At 38.4% G+C, this 21,943-nt stretch overlaps 1 protein-coding gene across 1 annotated transcript in view; it reads right to left on the bottom strand.

Annotated features, from left to right (window-relative positions):
• Window positions 1-21,943, bottom strand: part of PCCA (propionyl-CoA carboxylase subunit alpha) — a 496,164-nt gene that overhangs the window by 7,727 nt on the left and 466,494 nt on the right. The window contains 1 exon segment of the mRNA XM_043998838.1: window positions 7,771-7,911. Coding sequence (XP_043854773.1) covers window positions 7,771-7,911 — 141 coding nt within the window.

Below are 21,943 nucleotides of genomic sequence, written 5' to 3'. Positions count from 1 at the left end.
TGTCACACAGTATTGCTCCATTCTGAAGAGTTTCAGACATCTCCAGCTGATGATTAATTGTGAGTGATGGGAAATAAAATCCAGTAAAGCCAGCTGCTTGCCATGGTCGGCAAAATTACTATAATGGATATAGGCTGCCAATTTTCCAGTTTTACTGGCAAGTCTTCCAAGTGTAATTAAGGGAAGTTATAAATGATATGGAAATCTATCAAGTCCCATTTATTTTCAGAGGACTCTTTCCCCAGAGACTTTTATCTTCAAGCTTATAGTTTGCTTTGTTGTGCTAATGATTTAAACTACTTCTTATTCCTGATGAAAGCCCCCAATATCTTTCATATAATGTTATAGTCACTTCTTTTGCAAAAGATTTAGAGAAACGGAAATGTACTCGGGCTGTTTGTGAACTTAGCTTATTCCTACATTCGTTCGCTCTGAAAATTCACAAGGCAGGGCCAGTGTGGTGGCAGTGCATGTCCTTGCTGACTACAAGCATCCTCATGAACTCAAAGATAATGTCAGCGTGAAGAGAAAGAAGGAGAAGGGGGAAAAAAAGATCTCAAGCAAGCAGGAAAGGAAGCTCCTCCAAAGTAAAGACCTTAAAGTCTGCTTTCAAGAGCAGATATTCATTCATCAGAAGGTGGTGTAGCTCACTAATGTTATTTGATTTGGAATAAAAGCATGAAAATGATGGCAAAGGCCGAAAATTGGAGATGTAAAGGATGACTGCACAGTATTCCATTTCTCAATTTCATCCTTCAGAGCCACAAAATGGGGGTGATACAGTTACTGGATGAGATTTACAGTAACAGCTGTGGTCTTCCCACACAAGGGAGGCCCTTCTAATGGGCGAAGGTCTGTTTTGAACAGACGGGGAGTAACAAAACAAGGTTTCCTATTAAGAGTGTGCAGTAATATTTCTGATAAAGAAAAGGACTACGGAATTCATATTTCCTTTAAGGAAGACACGACCCCTTTTTGTTGTCTAAAACTAGTGTCATTTTAGAAGGTGATCTCTTAAATGTGGGAGAGGGGACAGAAATGACATCGAAATGTATAGTTTTTAAAGACTGAGCCTCTAGCAACTGTAAAGAATGCATAGGAAACGGTGCCAGTGGCATATGGCTTTCCACTGTGCTAAACATTCATACAAAAGACAGGTTCATCAGTCATTGGAGTATCTGGATAAAAAATTAGCTCCTGATGGATGGTATTTTGAGCTTACCTGCTGCTAGTACATTACCAGAGAAACACAGGTTTTGAAACCCACATGACATTAGAAACTGCAGACCATGAAATACAACACGTGCAGGCACACATAATGTACGCCAGATTATACAAAATAATAAATAAGCTATTTAAACCCTCTGCCTAAAATTGGGCCCGCTGCAAGGAACCCTGGGTCACTTCTACGCAGGCCAATTAATGCACAGCATCTGCTGTATAGAAGCAGGGCATGAAGCACTTCCGAATGATTTCAGCAATTAAAAGAAAACTGTTTCCTGCCTGTTCAGACAGCAACTGTTTCAATGCAAGAGTGAGCACCAAATCACTGTGTGCAGCTGAAAAATTAAGCCCCCTTTTTGGGGAAGAGGGGTGAGTGGGATGGAGGGTTTTTTTTTTTTAAATGGAAAAGGGAGCCTTCTTTTGTTGTCCTACGTTCTGTGTTTTTCTGCCAAATTAGACAGAAGGCTCTGAGGGCTTACAGGGCTCTCTACAGTATCACCTTCTGGTGCACTGTGGCTCCCTAAAAAGATGGATCAATATCAACCCTGCTGGTTCTTCTACAAAAGTGAAAATCCTTCAATTACATTTTTTAAGACTGTTCTATTTAGAACACAGGTGCTTGAATGCAATGCATTTTAAGGCCCTCAGATCTGAAGAAAGGCACAGTTAACAGCCACAAGGAAAAAGGCATCTCGGATTTGGTTAAAAGGAACTGCTAGGATCTGATTTTAATAACTTCTTCTTTCTGAGCCTGGAAGATAGGCTGGAAAATATCCCTTGATAGTTCCCAAAGAAGAGATGTATATTCACATCCCAACATATTTAGGTGTTTGGGGTGGAGGGAAGACCACAGCGAATATTTGCAATGATGAAATCATCGCCAAATTACAAAGGAAGAAAAGGCAGGCTTAAAAAATGATGCTTAGATTTATTATTGTCTTGGCTTTCCCAAGTATTTTAATGGGCTTCACCCATGGATTGACTCATTCAGAAGGGCATTCCAAAGGTCTGACACTTGCTCTTTCTTATCATTTCTATATAACCTCTATAATCCACACAAACACAATTTCTCGCACACAGTAGGCATTCAGTTAACATACATGAAACTGAATGGTCTCTCTAAGCCTAGGGCTCTTGCCTGCTCATTACTTTCAGTGCACTTGACTTACTGAAAGGTTACAATGACCACTTGATCAGGGTGCAGGGTGCCTCATAAGGGCAAAAAAGAGTTAAAAATCTAGTGCTCAACTACGTCCCCCCCCCCCCCAAACTTCCTGAAAATTTAAAAGCACTTTACTCCTTGTTGCCTTCTTTCCAAGCTGGGCCATCTGGAGCCAAAGTGTGTAAACCTGAAGAGAGCTAACTAAAAACTGGAGCTGCTTGAGATGTATTTTCTGTTGTCACTCCGCTTTTAGAAATCATTTCCGTGGCTACACCTTTGTGGAGGTCTTTGCCGTGGAAAAGGCCTTTTCAGTACAATGATACTTCTTTGAGCACAAGGACAACAAAGCCCATTTTGTTTTAGTCAGGCTGAAAGTGTCCATCTTCCAAATGGTCTGAGTTTGAAACAAGCAGAACCTACCTTAAGTCGATCTTACCTTTAAAAGCAAACAATAACAAAATGCTTCTCTCACCAAACAGATTTCCTCCTGGTAAACACAACTAGAATGCTGAGGGACTGCTCTGAGATAACATTTCAACAGTCACAGAATGTACACGTTTTTTAGAAGTCCAAAGACTTACAGAAAGCGGCGTTGCAAACAGAAAACAAAGAAATGAACACTTGTTTATGCACCTGTGAATGTGTAGGTGTATTTGAGGTTAGGCAATTTCAATGAAGAGCATGAATAACTCCCACTGTAAAAAATTAAGTTGTGTAATCACTTTATGAATGGGAGTCAAAGGCATAAGAGATTGAAAAACCTTTCAAGTCAGGCTGGGCCCCACCTTTCCTTCCACGCCTCAAACAGAGGGATAGACAGGTTCTGTAACTCCACTGGCCAGAAGTATCGAATCTAAGTCTGGGATAGTCCAAGTAACTAATAATCAAAAGAGCTTTCAAATCTGGCTCAGTACTGTCTCTCTGAAAAGCTGAAGAACCAAATGCCTCTCTTGTTCATCACTCTTTCAAACTGAGCTATGAACCAAACACTTCTGAGAGAAAAGGGAAGTATAAATTCTGTATTCTGAAATGAAGCAGCGCCCATATTTCCCAAATCAATACAGGTTTCAACCATCTTAGAAATACCAAGACCTTGGAAGGAGCAGAGATTAGTAGATTAAGAGGCAACAGTCAAAGGGGGTTACTGGCCAAAAAGTCACCACCAGGGGCAGTTTGGTTTTCACTTGTGTGATCCACAATACAGCAGACAGCCTAAGAAAACTGTCAGCAAAGCTCTAGCCTCCACTAACCAATGCTGCCTGCCTTTAAATGCCAGCTCCCTTGCGATGGCCTTCTTCCACATCTTAACCCAACAGCCACACTTTCTGCGAGGTGTTGCCAAGTCAGAATATGCACTGGGCAGGAGGAAAACAAACTCTGTAACCAAAGTAGATGCCATGAAAAGCAACAGGTACCTTTTGCCAGCCTGTTATTTTACCTGAGTTTATAAAGTAATAAAGAACTTTGCTTCTATTTTCCTTACAGGAAAAAGGGATCCCATGATTGTAAATTGACTACAGCCCTTTGCAGGCCTCTTTTTAAAGATGAGATGAATATTTTTGATGCAAATCTGAGATGATTACTGAATCTAAACACAACCAGGAAAGGGCCTGAATTAAATACAATGCTAAAATTCCCCCTTGGGGTTTTTGGGTTTTTTTCCCCTGACACTAAGAGAAGCAGAGGGCTAACAAAACAAAAATGTTCATGCTCACTTTCTTTTACACTTCAAAGGCAAAACAAAAATTGTGCAATAAGTTCATCAGTCCTGAGTCACATGGTAATGTGGGGAAGGAAAAACATTCTTCCAGGATTTTAACTGAAGAAAAAAAAATTTTTTTTCAATTAAAAGATATAACAGAGAAATCATACCCATCAGAAAAATGCAAGTTATGGGAAAAATGGTGGCTTTAATTAGTATCAATGTTTTTTGGTTCAGTATAGTGTTAAATGTAGAGAAACATTAAAATCAGTCATTGAAAAGAATTGCTTCTGTTTTATAAAAGGCAAATACTGCTTTCTCATGCCAATCTGTGTAATGATGGACTACTTTCAAGTTTTCTTCAGAATGAAATTTCTAATTCTCTTCTTTGAAAAATTATCTGCTCCTTCACCCCCACCCCAATCTACTAACTAGCATTTGATTTACCAATACCTGTTTCTATATGGTGAATAGTTACTCACAAAAGACAAAGTTAGTTTGTCAGCTACATGGAAAAGTGAAGGCCCTTAAAAAAGGACACAACATTAAAATTAAATGTTAAATGGAAAGACATATATTTTAGGGAACTTTAAGGAAGCAACTCTGCATGAAGCCCAGAACAAAATAATCCTAATTATAGTAAAATTTCTCTTTTATGTGTAGGGCAGGGGAACCTGCATTTCAAATAACTCATCTCACAGGATTTTAAATACATGCCACAGAGTTCCAAAAATACTGGGTCACTTTGAAATAATTATAGAGATTCAAAACAAAATTCAGGTGTTTCCCCCCCCCCCCCCCCCCCCCGCCATTGTTCTACTTTCTACTTTTAATCATTATTTCAGGATTTAATAAGTCAAGTGAAACTTTTTACTTGGATCTCTCTGATACACTGCTCCTGTGCCTCCCTTTTATAAATGTCTTCACTCTTTCAACACACATTTCATGAAAACATTGTTTATTTGTGCTTACTTGGTTTAAAAAATAAGACTGACTTAGGCGTAACTAAGAATAGAGCAGCTAAATGGATTTCAGGTTTTTGAAACATTTTTTCAAAAGAAAGGCTGTGAAGACTTGAAGGATCCTTGGTTTGCCTTGGGTACCTCCTGAGCTGTCGGCTTTACTGGGTCTCAGGGATAACAGGCCTTGGTACCTTGATAGCCCCTGTAATCTACAGAGAAGAGCCCACGTTTCCTTGCAAGTGGATGGTAGCGAAAATTGGGCAAAACTCAGGTGGGGAGCACTGCTTTCCTAGAGAGGCAGTAAAGTAAATCTGAGGCCATTGGTTAAATGAGGAGGAATTTCTTGCATTTTAGTTCAGTTTGGAAGAATAAGATTCTAAATTGGTGACCTAAAGGATTAAAAACCTCACCTAACTTCTGTAGCAGTGCAAGGCTACTTTTCACTCAAGAGAGAACACAGGTTTATCCAAACACAATGGTACAAAGTGTGAAAAGCACACAGCCAGCTTTGGAAATAAGGGAGCCAAAACAAACATCTTCACCTGGATGGCTTAAGAACCCCTGCCCAAAGCATCTGAGAAATGCGGTGACTGTTCCAGGCAGCACAACCGTGGCACTAGTTTTTCTCCCCTCTTGTAAAGTTATTTCTGATATAACGGTAGTGTAGGCTGGTTCTCAGGCCTGTTCACATGGCTTATACATCTTTGGAGCAACTCTGAGGAATGGCTGCTACTTGATCATTTCAGTAAAATAAAATGTTTAACAGTTCTCGGACCATACCAGTCTTGAAAACCTATGTTCAGGTGGGTTTCTCCTTAAAAAAATACAGACAACTATTTAACTACTTGAATAAAGTCAAATACGAATGTTATCTTGCTCCTCCCCCCCACCTTTGTTTTCATAGAGTACATCATTCATGGGTAAATATAAAATACATCATTGCTTTCAATTTTTGATTGATGTAGAAATTAGAATCTGAGAAAACGGTGGTTTGAAAAAAAAGTCTGCTTTTAGGAGTGTATTCCAGCCCTGTTTGCTACCCTCAAAGCAGCTGCTTCTCCTGACTAGACCTGACGTGAAATTTGAATCATTTCACATCTCAACACTTATTTAGCCCAGAGAGCTAATGCTGCCTCATTTCTTGCAAGTTTTGACACTGGTCCTGGAAAAGGAAGGATTTAAGTTAAATCCTCTTTAAAGAACCTGTCTATTTTGTAATCAAAGCTACACAATTAGTACTGACAAGTTCAGGTTGGAGGAACACACGTAATTATGTTGTTCAGATGTCTTGCCGTTCTATACCTTCAGCAAAAAGCTGAACGAGAATTTTTTTTTAAATCTCCTTATATTTTACTTTACCCAGAAGTTTGTGGGTTTCCTCCAATTATGTTGGGGGAGGGGGGGGGGGAGAGAAGATTTCTGAATTCTATAGCCAAGGATCTAGCTTCTCATGATCCTATACCTACAGGACCAAGAATACTGATTCCTCTACTTAAAAAAAAATCACCAGCCTCTACTTATCTTTTCTATCACATGTTCCAGATATAAACCACAAAATCTGAATACACGATCTCTGTCAGCAAGAGCAAAACAAAGCTGAGAAGTAATTCATCATTACTTGGCCACTTTACATTTTTTACCCTTTATGGAAATGTTGGGAATGATGCATTCTATTCATTAAATAATTTTTTCTACCTAACAGTTTCTGCTTCTATTCTAACCTCCATTGGCTGCAAATTCTTTTTTTATATACACCATTTCTAAAAATGTACACAAGGCCCTGCTGGTGTTGGTATTTATTTCATTTACATCAATAACGAAACAAGGAAGAAAATTCAATTCAATCTTTGAAAGAAATCATATAAACTTTAGGCTTAACTAAAATATAAAACAGAATCAATCAAGCCTATCCGTTATAGTGTGGTGGTGGTTGTTGGGTTTGTTTTTTTTCCTTTTCCCCCTTAAAACCAAAGAGAAAGCTTTTATAAAATGTTTGATTACATCCAAAGATTATTTCCTTTTTTTAATTAATTGACAGAAAGATATCTAGAAAAGGGTGCTGAAACACACCACAATTGCTATTAACCTGACCATTCAATACACTACTAATTGGAGGTGGAGGCACAATCTCATCCTTAGGGATTAAATGCTTAACAATTAAGCAATAACAAACTATTATTTGTGATTCAGTATTACAAAGTTTAACAGCAAAGGTGAACTCAACACGGAACTTATCCTTAAGACCTGGAAGATGCACTTTTTTTTGGTCCTACTTTCCTTCTTCCCAATTAGCTCTTTATTCCTTATGTCAAGAGAAGGCTTCCCCTTAAGAGAATTCTTTCTCAGCGGTACTGCTTGTAGAAGACCAGAAGATCCTCCCTGGTAGGCTGTTCAAACCCCAGAGTGCACTCATGATATTAAATGGAAATATTGTAAAGTAAAATACAACTAAAAGCCAAATTTTCTCTTAACCACAACAGAATGAATTTGGCCTAATTTCTATTCCATTTACAAATGGTTTCTCAGGCACTCAAAAATGTGTCTTCTGAGAGTATAACTGATGTAAAGAAATAGTCAGTGCATATGGTCTGAACTATAATCTACTTTACTGACTAATGAAAGCACTGGAAAGACTGATTTGTGCTTTCAGGGATGCTGTGAAGGCAATTTGAGGAGAGGAGCTTACAATACAGCCCGTATTTAAAAGTCATATCACTTACCATGTCTCCTGGCTTCACAGAGACTGCAACCACCACTCCAGGCATTGGCGATCTCAAAATACTGCTCGTGTCCTCTGCTATTTTCTCCAACATAAATTTGTTCAACTTTGCAGCAAGCTCGGTTAAGATATGTACCTTATACTTAAAGAAAAAAAAAAGCAACAAAATAATTTAAGTTGTAGGATTTCTTCATGAATTTTTATGAGCACAAATTCATTTTTTTTTAGCTTTTAGAAGTCTGAATTATACAGTAATAAAACATCTCAACTAGACATTGTTCTCAGGTACAATTTAATTACAAATACAAAATATGAAATGCTGTATTCGAGATACATTGTTAAAAAAATATCTAAAAATAGTTTTGGGGGGAGATGCCTACTCCAAAGTTAGACACAAAGAAGCAATTAGTAAAATGCCACTGCATAATGAAGAAAAATAAGCTTAACCATACAGATTTAACAGGTCATCATTTCCCCTTCTACCTCCCCACTTCAACACTTATTCCTGCTGAATAGAGACAATCCAGGGAGTTTACTGTGGGCCTGGCGAGCCATGAGGGCCCTGCACCAGTAGATGGCAGCAGACTTCTGTCTCAAACTTTCTGCTTCGCGCCTCCAGGAAGACAAGAGTCCATTGCTATTCATCAATCATTTAAACAAAAGACTTCAATAAGCATTCCAGGCTGAAGAGCATTTAAAATTCAAATTGATATTTTGATGAAACAAATATCAACACGTTCCACTAAAAATATTCTATTCACTATGGAAACCACTGGCTTTTTTTCTGAAGCAATGGGGTCTTCTCTCTGGGCAGGGGGTGGTTTCCTAGTGAAGGAGACTAACTTCTGCCTCCCAGAACAAGATGGGTACTTCAGACACCCTGGAGGCTGGGCAGGCTGGCCCCAGGAAAGGGGGGCTCCCAGGGAAGGAAGGTGTTTCTCTCTCCACCATACCTATGGGAACTACCCTTGCTTCAAATCAAATGAGAACCCAAATCAAATAATGGGAAGGAGTGTTATTTTGGGAAGCTGAACCCAGCACCTGGAGATTTTAGCACTCTGACCAAAATGTATTTGTCTTGGGGATGGCTGATCCCGCCTAGCACCATTTTGTACGCAAAAAGCTGCACTAACTCAAAGCCTCTTGTGGGCATCAATCAGGATGTTAATTAATGTAGAGAGCTTACCTTCCACCGCCCCCAGCCCCCTCCCCAATAAGCTTAGTTATTTACCTCTCAGCACAGAGAAGGACATTAATGTATACTGTTTATTATGGGGGGTGGGGCGGGGAACAGGCTCACGGGGAGCTCGGATAAGGTAAGTTTGAAGTAGATTTGTGACAATGTGACAGGTTGAATAATAACATCTTTTGCATGTTTCTTTACTCTTGAGTGTGTGTTTTGCAATCAAGACATACAAGTGTCTGCCAGTTGCTGAAGGATATGATCCTTAAGTGAAATTACAGTGCAAAGAAAAGCTTTTTGCTCCTATTAAAATTCATCTGAGTCATAAGTGGTAAAGAAAAAAAGCCAGGAGAGTGCCTTCTGCTGTCAGTCTAATAAACATTCTGGGCAGAGGGACTATTTATCAAAGATAAATTGTACTTAAAAGTCCTTCATTAAATCTGGGGGGGGGGGAGGGGAGAAAATACAATTATACCAATTTTCACAGTTTCAGTATCTGTGGTTAGTGTCTGCTTTGTACCAACAGTTTGAAAATTAAAACAAAACAAAAGAACCCACACCAAAACACAACCAAATCTGTGTCTCGACAACAAAAGTAAGCCAGCATTGGGTTAAAATGTTGTACCCGTGACATTTTAAAAGGTTACACACTTAGCTAATTTAGTTTTGAGGGCTGAGTGTATCGATAACTTTGTGTATAATTTTTTCCCCCTCAAATAGTCTACTTTAAAACTTCAAACTGCCAATTCAGGAAAAGTAACTTTTTACACAAAAAACAGGGTCATTTGCTTTACTATTTTCTATGGCTATGGGGACACTTAAAAGTTGAAGTGCTAGCTGGATCACAAAGTATATCATTAACAGGAATAAAGTGCTCTGGTTTTCTACTGAGGCCCTCGTTCCCCCCCTAGAAATGATAATATCCTGACCAACAACTCCATATCCCTCTACTATTTTTATAATTTTCCTATCTTTTAGATTCCTCTCTCTGTAGGATTCCAGCTTTGCTTGGAATGAGATGTGAAAGAGTCAGAGAACTTAAATGCCTTCAGATGCAGGTCTTTGTTATTGATGAGATGTTTGAGATGTTCCTTTTCCTTTTGTATTTGTTTATTGTTCTTAAATCTGTTTGGGGGATAGGCAAGTTATTGTAATCAAATGAAAAATAATAACAGTAAACTCCTAAGGAAAGGCCTTGTTTTTCATAGTTGGCTTAGAAATGACCTTTTTGAATATAAAAAGATGAGGCAAAGAGAAGGTTCTCTTAAGATTACCTTTGATGTTGGACTACTGTTGTCCTGACCCCACCAGAATAGTCATACAAACTTCCCTTCTTAAAACAATATCCTGGCTCCCCAAAAAAACATTAGACAGGGGTGTGATTGCTAGGCTTGGAAGCTAAATGGAATGCTGCATATGAGCCCATCAGGGCAAACTTCCTGGTGAGACATGCACAGGCTTTCTGGTGCCTCAAAAAAGGAGTAACAATGTATGTAATGCTTTCATCACAAATCCTGCTTGTTTGTTCCTTAGAATGTTGAAGGTTGGTAAAGTTCAGTTCAGAAGGCAATATGATCCCAGCTTTGTAATGAGCAATTCCATGCAATGACTGGCTTCTGAGATACTCCTTAGAAGAGTACATTTTGTCAAGTGAACAACCCTCTCTCTCCTCCCAATTCCTCTCCCCCTCCCCCGAAAAAGGAGCAAAAAACCCCAAAGTTGATGTTTTCAGATATGGGCCAGGCTTTTGGTCAATGGATGGCAGGGGAGAGAAGTGCAACACTAGAAGAAGCCATAAGGTTTTCATTGCCTAAAACATGAGAAACATCTGCTTGTGTCATGAGGAGCTCATTGGTAGAATTTAGCAGTCATGGAATCTGTAGCTGATCAGCTCTGATTTCATCAGTAGATGTCACTTTACTCTGCAGGGCTTCAGGGGATAAATCTTCCACCAAAGTAAAGTTAAGAAAAAGTACCTGAATACGAGTTCACTTTGTGTTCTGGAAAGAAAACAGGTGTTTCTTGTCCACAGGACGGTTGGGCTCCTCATTCATAATGCAAGAAGAATGGAAGGGAATGGGATGGTACCTGGTAGCCTAATGATGGTAACAGGACACTGTCCTAGGTCTCGCGACAAATTAATTTTATGGTGCTTGCAATGCAAAACCATATCTAACAAGAAAATTTCTCTAATAAGAATAAAAAAGGGTCTAATCGTACCTACCAGCTGTATTAGAGACCAAAGAGAAAAGTACCAAGGCAAGACAAAGAAAAGAAACACGAGAATTGTTTTTAAAATTGGCCACCACTCCCTTTTAACAGGAAGCCATTGTTAGCTCAGTGTAACCCAAGGTAAAAGGGAAAGATGAAGTGAAGACCTGGTATCCAACTGTAATTCAGGGGTGGTCACCCACATCTTAATCACGTCACTTCTCTAGAAAAATACAAAACAGACAAAACCAGGAGCTCCGTAAACAGCTCAGGATATCCCCCCCCCCCCCCCCCCCCCCCCCCCGTGAAAAGCAGGATAGACTACAGCTTAAGAATGGTCACAAAATAGCATCCTGCTAGTGATTGCATTAACTTAATACATGATTCTCCTTATGTATTTTAAATCCACATCCTCATTTGTAAGCCCTCCAGATTTACCAGGGATTTTACCAGAACAATCTGATATACTGATATGAATGTATGATTTATGAATTGTTTGGGTTGTGGAGTAGACTGGATTTACAATTTACATTATTTTCAGCCACGATTTTAAAGGGTCTACTGTCATCCTTCTGGATGTATTGTGGGAGTAACTGGTTTTTGTATCCCCCAACCCCAATAATATTCACTGTCAATTTCCAAATGGATATTTTATGAGCAGCAGTCACTTTTCCCCATCTTTAACACTGCACCTCTACTTAACGTGGCCTTAGAAATGCCAACTGTTGGCCAACTTAAAGCCAAAGGGAAAGGGTGCTTATCAAAGTATGCATCTGATTCAATATAAACAGTACTAAACTAGTAGTGAAAATTATTTTTCATCAATTTTCTTACCATTCTGAAGTACAGAGCAAATGTGAATGAGAACAGGGAATATGCACTCCTATTGAATTAGGTGAGATGCAGTATTTCTTAACAGACAAGGATTTCTTCTAACAAGATTTTAAAACTCAATCACAGTCATCCTGAAAGTTTGATTATAGAACTAATTTATTTCATAGTGTGGCAGTGAGGGCTAACTCAAAAATGTTCACATAAATGTCTACACTGCTGATAACAAACGGGAGAAAAATTGTTTTGTGTGTGTATCTATCTCTGTCTCTCTCTGTAGATGGTGAGAAAGGACTTGGCCACAAAATGATGCATCTTTACCCACAGAGTAAAGAAAATCACCAAACAGAAGCAGTAAAAACTTAATTAAAATTGTAATTCAACTACATTCTTCCATTTGCAATTCATTGTGTGATACATAATTAACACTCTAGAAAAACATAACAAGGGTTAAAAGCCATGCAAAATAACATTCTCCAAACACTTTAGCTTAAAGGCTTAATAGTTAAAAAACAAAACAAAACAAAACATACAGAGTTAAAGCCTGTGGATGTCCTTCTCTTGGAGTTACAACCCAGACGAACAAGGTGAAATGAACAGATAGCGGTTAGAAAGCTGTGTGAACCTCAGAGCTTTGTACATCTGCAGTCACTGGAGCAGCCTGTTAGCATAATGCTTTGACAACTCCATCAGCGCAGTCTCAAGGTAGCTGTCAATCAGGATGCATCATTTAATCCAACAGCACTCTGAGGACTTTCTCCTACAACCCACATGACAGCATATCTACAGCTCTATTTATATCAGCGCCCAGTTGTGTTTACAATGCTGTTGTAATTAGAAAAGATGCAACAGGCAGCAATGTGATTCAGATTTCCATTTTGCCGTATTGCCGTGTAAAGTGTGATCTTGCTTCACAGAGTCATGCTAAATGACAAAAGGCTATTTTCTTCCTTCTCCCTGCTCAGACAGCACTTCATTTGCAGCTATCTATAATTAGATTAATGGTGTAGTGCAGTACAAAGCAGGCCCACTTCACATCAGATAGCATATGAATTAGGACAAACACTTATTTCAATTCCAGGCAGAGAAAGCAATGACTGGGGTATTTAGCATACCCTTTATGGTGGAATGAGATGTTAATTGTGTACCATTACCTCTAAACTGCTTGCTTGTTGTATAAATCACTGTGCTAATTGATGCAGAGATAGAAATGTAGCCACAGGCAAGAAAGCAACGGAATGAGAGCCTAAGATGGAGGATAAAGGATTATCAAGTAAAACCATATGGAGATGAGGTTCCTTTGAAACCTTTGCTTTCTGCCCATAAGCCATATTTCTTCAAGTCTGTAAAAACTCTTGTAATAGTGTAAAGAAAAAAATAATTTTTACATCACAATTTAAGCAGTCATCATGAAAATGGTCATGTCTGCCAGAAATCAAAATGTAAAAAGTTTATGGAACTGTGACATATGCTTATAAAAACAAGGAGACTATAATTTTCAAATGGTCAGAAATTTTCATCTCACGTTTGGCTCCTGAGTTAATAAGTAACCCTTGCAAACTATCTGAAGCAGATGGTTCAGTGACCCATCCATCCACATGGCAGAAAGAAATCCTTTCCCAAGTCTTAAAGTTTGTTCTGTTAACAATAAAGTTCATTCTACTTCACATTTTCCATAGAGGCCAATTAGCTAGTAGCAGTTATTTGTGACGGGAGTAAGTGACGTTCCAATGGGGACAAAGCTATTTTCATCTGTCACTGAAGGAATGAGTCCAACTCCACCATTAAAACATTCCAAATATTCTAGCTGGGGACTTCAGATTCACAGGGAGAGATTCTAATGGAGATGCTATTTATCCTGTTATATTCTTTTATTATTCCAAAAGATCAGCAATCTAAGCTTGGATCATTTCTTACAAAACCCCTCTTCTCTCCCTTTTGATGAGCTCATCAGCGCTCAGATGATTAATTCTTGTTTACTGGCTTTATTATTTTAAAAAAAAAAAAAAGGTTAAAGTAATGTGGAGCTTTCTCTGTGTGGCCCAATCATGGACTTTTCTTTAAGCAGCCCATGTTGAAGTTATTTATTATGAGAAGCAAACTTTCACTTTCTACTCTCCCCACGAATGCCCATATACCTATAAGTGTGTGGGTTTGTATGTATATGATCATCACTTGCACACACTCCTTTTCTTTTTTCTTTCTTCTTCTCCCCCCCCCCCTTTTTTTTACAGGGCAACGAGGGTTAAGTGACTTGTCCAGGGTCACACAGCTAGTAAATGTCAAGTGTCTGAGGCCATATTTGAACTCAGGTCCTCCTGAATCCAGGGCCGGTGTTTTATCCACTGAGCCACCTAGCTGCCACCCCCCTCCACACTCACACCCACCCCCCCACCCCTGGCCGGTTTTCTTACAAGAAAAGGCAACACTAAGGTGGCAAATTACTTTGCAGAATTTAGCACATTTAAATACCAGATGATTATTAGAGCAGCTAGGTATGCTTTAAGATGGAACAAATCTAGTTGGTTAATGAACATCTTCAACTTCTACTGAATATGAACCTCGGGGGCAGCGAGGTGGCACAGTGGGTAACGCACTGGCCCTGGATTCAGGAGGGACCTGAGTTCAAATCTGGCCTCAGACACTTGACTCTTACTAGCTGTGTGACCCTGGGCAAGTCACTTAACCCTCATTGCCCCCGTGCAAAAAGAATATGAACCTCAAATGATAGATCCATCTCATTTTAAGACCATTACAAGTTTAAGAATTGCTATGCTTAGTTATCTGTGTGAAATCCACGAGCTCAAGTTAGAGGCAAATACAATAAGATTTCACACACACACACACACACACACACACACACACACACCCAACTAAAATACCCTGATCAAGGTATCATCATAATCTAAAGATCAGAAATTGAATTCAAGGTCTCGGTTTTCCCCTTTCACTACAGTCTATACCTTTCACATTAAAGATCAATTCATGAACAGCAAGACTACCCTTATTGGCACCAAAGTTCAACAGTTTAGGTTTTGGTCACAACAGTAAGAATCCTCTGGGTAATCTTTTAAAAAAATCAATGAAGCTTACCACTCTAAAGAAACATTAGCTATATTGAGAAAACCAAAGGGACCTATGAAATGGAAACAAATGGCAGCAGAATAAACAGTGTTGACTACTTTGAAATAACACCTCCCAAGTGTGCAGCTAGTTGACATAAATGGAAATGCATTGAGGAAAAGAGCTGTGAAGCTGTGTAACAGCCCTGCTCCTAATCATTAATCACTTTTTGAGGCCATTTAAACTGGCGCATTACAGCCTGCAGCAAAACGCCAACACTCCCATCACTTGCATGTCAGCAATGCTGGTGTTAACAGGAGAAAATATATGGTTTCTACTGTTGTGCCCTAGTTCCCCAGCATTTGCTCCCTTTAATTGAAAAAGGCAGTTAAACACAAGGTAAATCATTCAGTTAGCTGAGCTGTTTAATAACATATAATTGATAATGTCAATATGTTACAATGACATAATGCATCACTTTCAACACTCGTCTACTTACATTCATGAGTCAATCTACACGCTTGGCCTGATTTTCACCGGTATGTTTGTTCCCTAACTGAAATCTTGTGATGGATCAATGTACCAATAGCTTGTTGGGTAAGGGCCTCAAAAGTAGTAGAAGGTCCATTGTCCAACTCCTGACAAGATGGTATTTATAGGGAGAGTTTGTAAAAAAAAAAAAAAAGAAAGAAAAGAAAAAGAAGGGTGAATGCTGTCCCCCCCCCAACCCACCACAAACAAAAAGAAACTCCAAAACACAACCTTTTTGTGCATGAAGCCTGTGTCTGCATCTTACTATCCACAAATTCCTGCTGGGAAGGGGATACGTTTTCTTGGAGAAGAAGGAAAATCTTAAAAGCTGGAATTAACATCTCTGAACTACTGAACAAGCCTTCTCTGGAGGGGTCTCTATACACTGAGCCAGGTTATGGGAACTAATATTAAGATGGCACAAGAGTCACTAAATCAAACAGTTTTCTCTAATGAGCAAAAAAGGACAAGCATGTTGCTACAATTCAATTTACATAAGGTAATTCACAGTTCCAAAAAATCTGAGTTTATTATTATTCATCTAAACTACAAATTGGGTGAGAGATATGTTCTTTAAGTTTAAAAATAAAGAGAAAAATTCAGTATTCCTTAGGAGAGGATAACTCTTTAAATATGCCCAACTATGCTGTTTTTATTTTCCTTATCCTTTGTAAAGCAAATATCATAAAAAAGGCCGGAACCTTGAAAATAAAAATGCCACACAGGAAGCTGGCTTTCCCTCTCCTAGCTTAGTGTTTAGCACATTGCCTGGCACATAGTAGGCATTTAATAAGTGTTTATTGACTGATAGCTTTATAATTACTAGATATAGCTATAGTTAATGGTAATGATGGGTCATATTTGTGATTTGGAAGGAGAAAGTTAGATTTCATTGTAACACTGTAGAGCTCATGGCTGTGGTGAAGCCTTGCACAGGTGTACAGATAATAAAGGTGGGAGTTGATCTATGCTCAGCTCACAGGTGACCACAAGCTGTCTAACAAGCAGGTACATATGCCACAAAGGTAATTTGCTGGAATAAGTGGTGCTTTCACTTCCACAAAAGCAAGTCCATTTATAATTAACAGTACAGAGCTCACAAAAGAGAATATGTGCATTTCAGTTTGACCATAATTCTATATGACACATGATGATTATAATGAACATTTTTTCTTTTAAAAAAGGGAAATTAAAAAAATATAAATCTTTGAAAGCTCTGTATTCCATTATATCATGATACCAGGATCTTTTAATAGAACAAGCTATTTTTTTATCCTTCAACCTGAATTATGTTATGTAATTACAAGTTTATAAGCTCTTTAGTAAACCAGTGAGAAGGTATCTTTTTAAAGCACTATATAATTTGGGGTACAATAAGGCATTCTCTTGAAAATCTATAATTAGGAAGGCATCAACTTAAAGAAAAGTACAGGAAATGTTATAAAACACAATTATGTAAATAGCCACATAGGTAGGAAATGTACCATTTTGCAACATCATCTACCCCTCTTCCCTTCACTCCCTCATTTCTGTTTGGATAGGCATATTGGCTCATTTCACAGTAAAGCACATTAATATGTTCATATTTTACATTATGTCTACTTTGTCATAACAAATATAAAAAGCAGCAGTATATGTTATGAATAATCTACGATGATCCTCTAATATTGTTCTACCAGATATGCAAAGCTAGTCAACTCCTAAAACTGCTAGATATTTTCCTTTTAAATGGACTGCCTTGCATCTATTCTTACTAAATCTCAATTTTATTTTATTCTACTTCTCTAAGAATGTTTTCACAGTTGTACACAATATGACTACTTATTCACATTCTAAATAGGCAAGGAGTGAATAAAGTCTAGCCTTCAAATACCAGAAATCGAAATGCTGTCGTATGTGTTAAATGCTGATTAGCCAACTTTACTCAGGTCTTAAAATATGCTAAAGTTCCCTACTTGATCTCATAATGCAATGAAACATTTCAAAATCTTGGTACTGAACTATTGCCTAATATTGAGCAGAAACTCACACAGAGACAAATGATCGTCAGTAACACCAAAAGGAAGGTAAGCAAATACCCTTCAATGACACTCTCCTTTCTTTTCTTTTCTTTTCTTTTTTTTTTTTTGTGGGGCAATGGGGGTTAAGTGACTTGCCCAGGGTCACACAGCTAGTAAGTGTCAAGTGTCTGAGGCCGGATTTGAACTCAGGTACTCCTGACTCCAGGGCCGGTGCTTTATCCACTGTGCCACCTAGCCGCCCCTCTCCTTTCTTTTCTAAATACCACATTTCTCTAGGTTCCTAGCACTAATCTTCCCACTAGGCAATTTTTGTGTTTTGAACCCAAATGTAGCTTATGTTCAAAGTTTGACCTGGGTTATACAGTTGCTTTATAGGGTTCTGGAAGTTTCCTGAACCACCTGGCCCTTCTATGGGAAAACAGGCAGAAAACTAAGCATTCTACATATCATAGAAAGTTGGAGGTAGAAGGCAGCTCAAGTGCTCATCTAATTAGCTCAAGAGAAAAAGATATAGCTACCACAAATTACTGGAAGTCATAAAAAGGACCCATCCAGGTCCAGCTAAGCATTCTTGGATTTGGAGATTGGGAACTTCAGGTTCTTCAATCAATCTTCAATCCAATTCAACAGGTCCAAAACAGAACTCATCTTTTCTTCCAAACCATTCCTTTTTCCTGTCTTTTCAGTCCTCTGTGGAGGGCACCACCATTCTTCCAGTCACTCAGGTTCACATGCTTATCTTCTATACTTTCATTACCCTTACTCCCTCTAATCAAACCATTTTCAAAATCTTGTCAATTCCACCTCCATAACATTTTTTATCCAGTCCTTGCCTCTACTTGCATAACCACAACTCTGGCTTGGGCCTTTATCACCTCTAGCCGGCTGCTAAAACAACTTCCTCATGCTTTTCTCTGCAAAGGCTCTCTCCTCTCCCCTATCTAAACATTTTTTTTCATCTAAGAGATGAAAAGTTTGATATTCTTAAAATACAAATATGAGTATATCATTTGCCTACTCAAGCAGTTAAAGTTTTCCTTTTGCTTCTAGGATCAAATACAAATTCCTCTGTTTGCTTCTTAAAGCCCTATCCATTCTGGCTCTGGATGACCTTTCTAGATGAATGGCACAGGACTCTCCATCATGGTCTGACCAATCTGGCCTACTTGATAGTCACCAATCCCAACATTCCATTTTCTTTGCACAGGTTAACTAGCCCCCATGCCTAGATTGCATTCTATCTTTTTACATCCTACCTGGCTTCCTTCATAGCTCACCTCCCAAAGGAAGCCTATCTTTATCCCAAAAGTTGCTTGTACCTTCCTCCTAGAAAATACTTTGTATATATTTTGTATTTTCTGTGTTTACACTGTTTTCCCTCAAAAGAATGAAACTCCCTGTGGAGAGGGGCCTGACATTAGACACTAATAAATGCTACTTTTAGATAAGTGAATTGTCACTATTCACAGGCCCTTCTTGTCTTTCTGGCATTCCAGAAGCCTTCTGGGAACACAGTGACTTAGAGACAATGTTAATTTAACCAACATTTACTGAATGCTTCTAGAAAGTATTAGGGATAAAAAAAGAAGTGGAAATCATTCATATCCTCAAAGATTTTCTAGTCTGGCTCTGTAGACAAGATATACATGGATAGTGTGTGATAAACTATAACCATGAGTTAGTTCTAAGGGTAAATGGGATTAGTTATAGGGTAAATTTCTTGTCTCTACCCTTCAAATACAAGTATCTCCCAGTTTTCTGGAATAACTACCATCCCTGAAAGAGGTCTGTCTGTTCTTCACACAGCTAGTAAGTGTTAAGTGTCTGAGGCCGGATTTGAACTCAGGTCCTCCTGACTCCAGGGCCGTGCTCTATCCACTGCGCCACCTAGCTGCCCCTGTCTATTTTTTTTTAATTCTTTTATTTATTTATTTTTTTTTGCGGGGCGATGGGGATTGTCACTTGCCCAGGGTCACACAGCTAGTAAGTGTCAGGTGTCTGAGACCGGATTTGAACTCAGGTCCTCCTGAATCCAGAGCTGGTGCATTATCCACTGTGCCACCTAGCTGCCTCAGAGGTCTGTCTATTCTTAAAGATTTCCAAAGAGAGAAGATTCTCTGACTTCCCTTGGGAACCTGAACTAGTATCAATTTGCCCTTTAGGCAGGAAACAAAATCCTTAGAGCTACATTTTTGGTCTTAAAAAAAAAAGTTCTCCAGTAAAATAGAATACCTATTCACCATTACCCACACAATATGCCTTCACTCTCCAGTGAATATCTTGCTTTCCCAGCTATATATGCCTAGCTTACTTTAGTACTTGGCATGTAAACACTTAATGATTTTTTCATTTATTCATTCATTTGGAAGACTGATTACATTTTCTATTATGTGTATTTTTTAAAAAGCAGAAGAATCAACTATTCTACAATTCATGTGCTTTTCCTTTCATAAAACCTGTTTTCTAACTTTATAATTGTAAGCCCTCTGGCCTCCTCTAAAAACTCACAAGTTATGATTCTCTAAACTTACATCATATTTGAACAATCATATCTGACCAATGCTGACTAAAGGGATTCTTATGCAGTTCCTCTATGCTATTTAAACTTATGCTTGTACATATTTGTCTACTTTATTATACTGACAATTAAAACTGATGACATTATATTTACTTTATACATATAACCCATTATGATCCCTAAAGGTTTTGCTGCTAATTAAATAAAGCTGGTACCTTCCTTCTAAAGTTGACGATTTCCTTTTGAAATGAGTTATGTTTAATTTATCTCTGTTAAACTTCATCTCTGTTACATCAATTTACACCAGTCCAAATGTTTTGGTCCTCTGATCCTTCTCAGATTAATTATATATTTAACTGAATGCCATTAGTTTTGGTTCCTTATCTGTGATTTAATTGCTATATGGAATTCCCGGTATGGAAACTCCTTTCATCAATATGGATCAGCAACTTGTCTACAACTTAGAATATTACCTGCGCCACTAAGAGGCTAAATGACTTTACTATATTTGGTTATGTGTCAAAGACAGAACTTAAATTCAAGTCTTCCTGATGCTAAGATTAGCCCTTTATACATTATATCATATTTCCTCTTTTTAATTTTTTTTCATATTTCCTCTTTTTTTCTTTTTTTTTTCATATTTCCTCTTAATAAGCTTTCATTTCATTTAATAAGTATAACCTCTTCATTCTTTTTTTTTTTTTTTGGTGAGGCAATTGGGGTTAAGTGACTTGCCTAGGGTCACACAGCTAGTAAGTGTCAAGTGTCTGAGGCCGGATATGAACTTAGGTCCTCCTGACTCCAGAGCCCGTGCTCTATCCACTGCACCACCTAGCTGCCTCTATAACCTCTTTTACTTAAATAGATATAGACTCTATTCTATTGTAAAGTCATTAATGAAGAAACTAGTATCATAGTACTTCAGTGCATCTCCTGACATGGCTACTATAAACAGTGGTGTAGATGACAATCCATCCACATCTCCTGTGTGAATCGTGAACATCTGTGTCCTCCTGTAAATCCTCCATGGGCTCCACCCAACATGACGAGGACCTGCCTCTAGATCTCTTGACACTACATGGATACCAATAGAGTATAAAGGCTTTCCCCCCCACTATTATTTTATGAGTAGCTTACCTTCTTCTCCATTATTTATATCTTTCTGATATCCTTTATGCTACTTCTCCTGCACAATTTTGCATTAATAACATGCTGTAGCTTACTCACAGCCACCATGTGACTCCTCATTGCCTTTGAGAAACCTACAAATTTATTTATTCAAATTATTCCACTACTTAAAGTTCCATAACATCATCAGAAGAATACTGATGTTTAAAAAAAAAAAGGTGGGTTGACTTCCAGGCAAGATGACTGGCTGAATGAGAGATTACACTTGCTCCCTCACATACACCAATGTCAGAATAATCCTGGTTTTTAACAGATAAATAACGGTTAAGAAATACAGTGAGACTTTTGGGTCTTTTTCCCAAAGAAATCATGGAAAGGGGAAAGGGACCCACATGTACAAAAATATTTATAGCTGCTCTTTACATGGCGGCAAGGAATTGGAAGTTGAGGGGGTGCCCATCAATTGGGGAATGGCTGGACAAGTTGTGGTATATGAATACAATGGAATACTATTGTGCTGTAAGAAACGATGAGCAGGAGGAGTTCAGAGAAACCTGGAGGGTCTTGCGTGGGTTGATGATGAGTGAGATGAGCAGAACCAGAAGAACATTGTACACAGTATCATCAACATTGAGTGTTGATCTACTGTGATGGACTATATTCTTCTCACCAATGCAATGGTACAGAA

Source organism: Dromiciops gliroides, chromosome 3 (genome assembly GCF_019393635.1).
Source record: "Dromiciops gliroides isolate mDroGli1 chromosome 3, mDroGli1.pri, whole genome shotgun sequence".
NCBI lineage: Eukaryota > Metazoa > Chordata > Mammalia > Microbiotheria > Microbiotheriidae > Dromiciops > Dromiciops gliroides.
The sequence above is the reverse complement of the archived record's forward strand: the minus strand, read 5'-3'. Positions and strand labels throughout refer to the sequence as shown.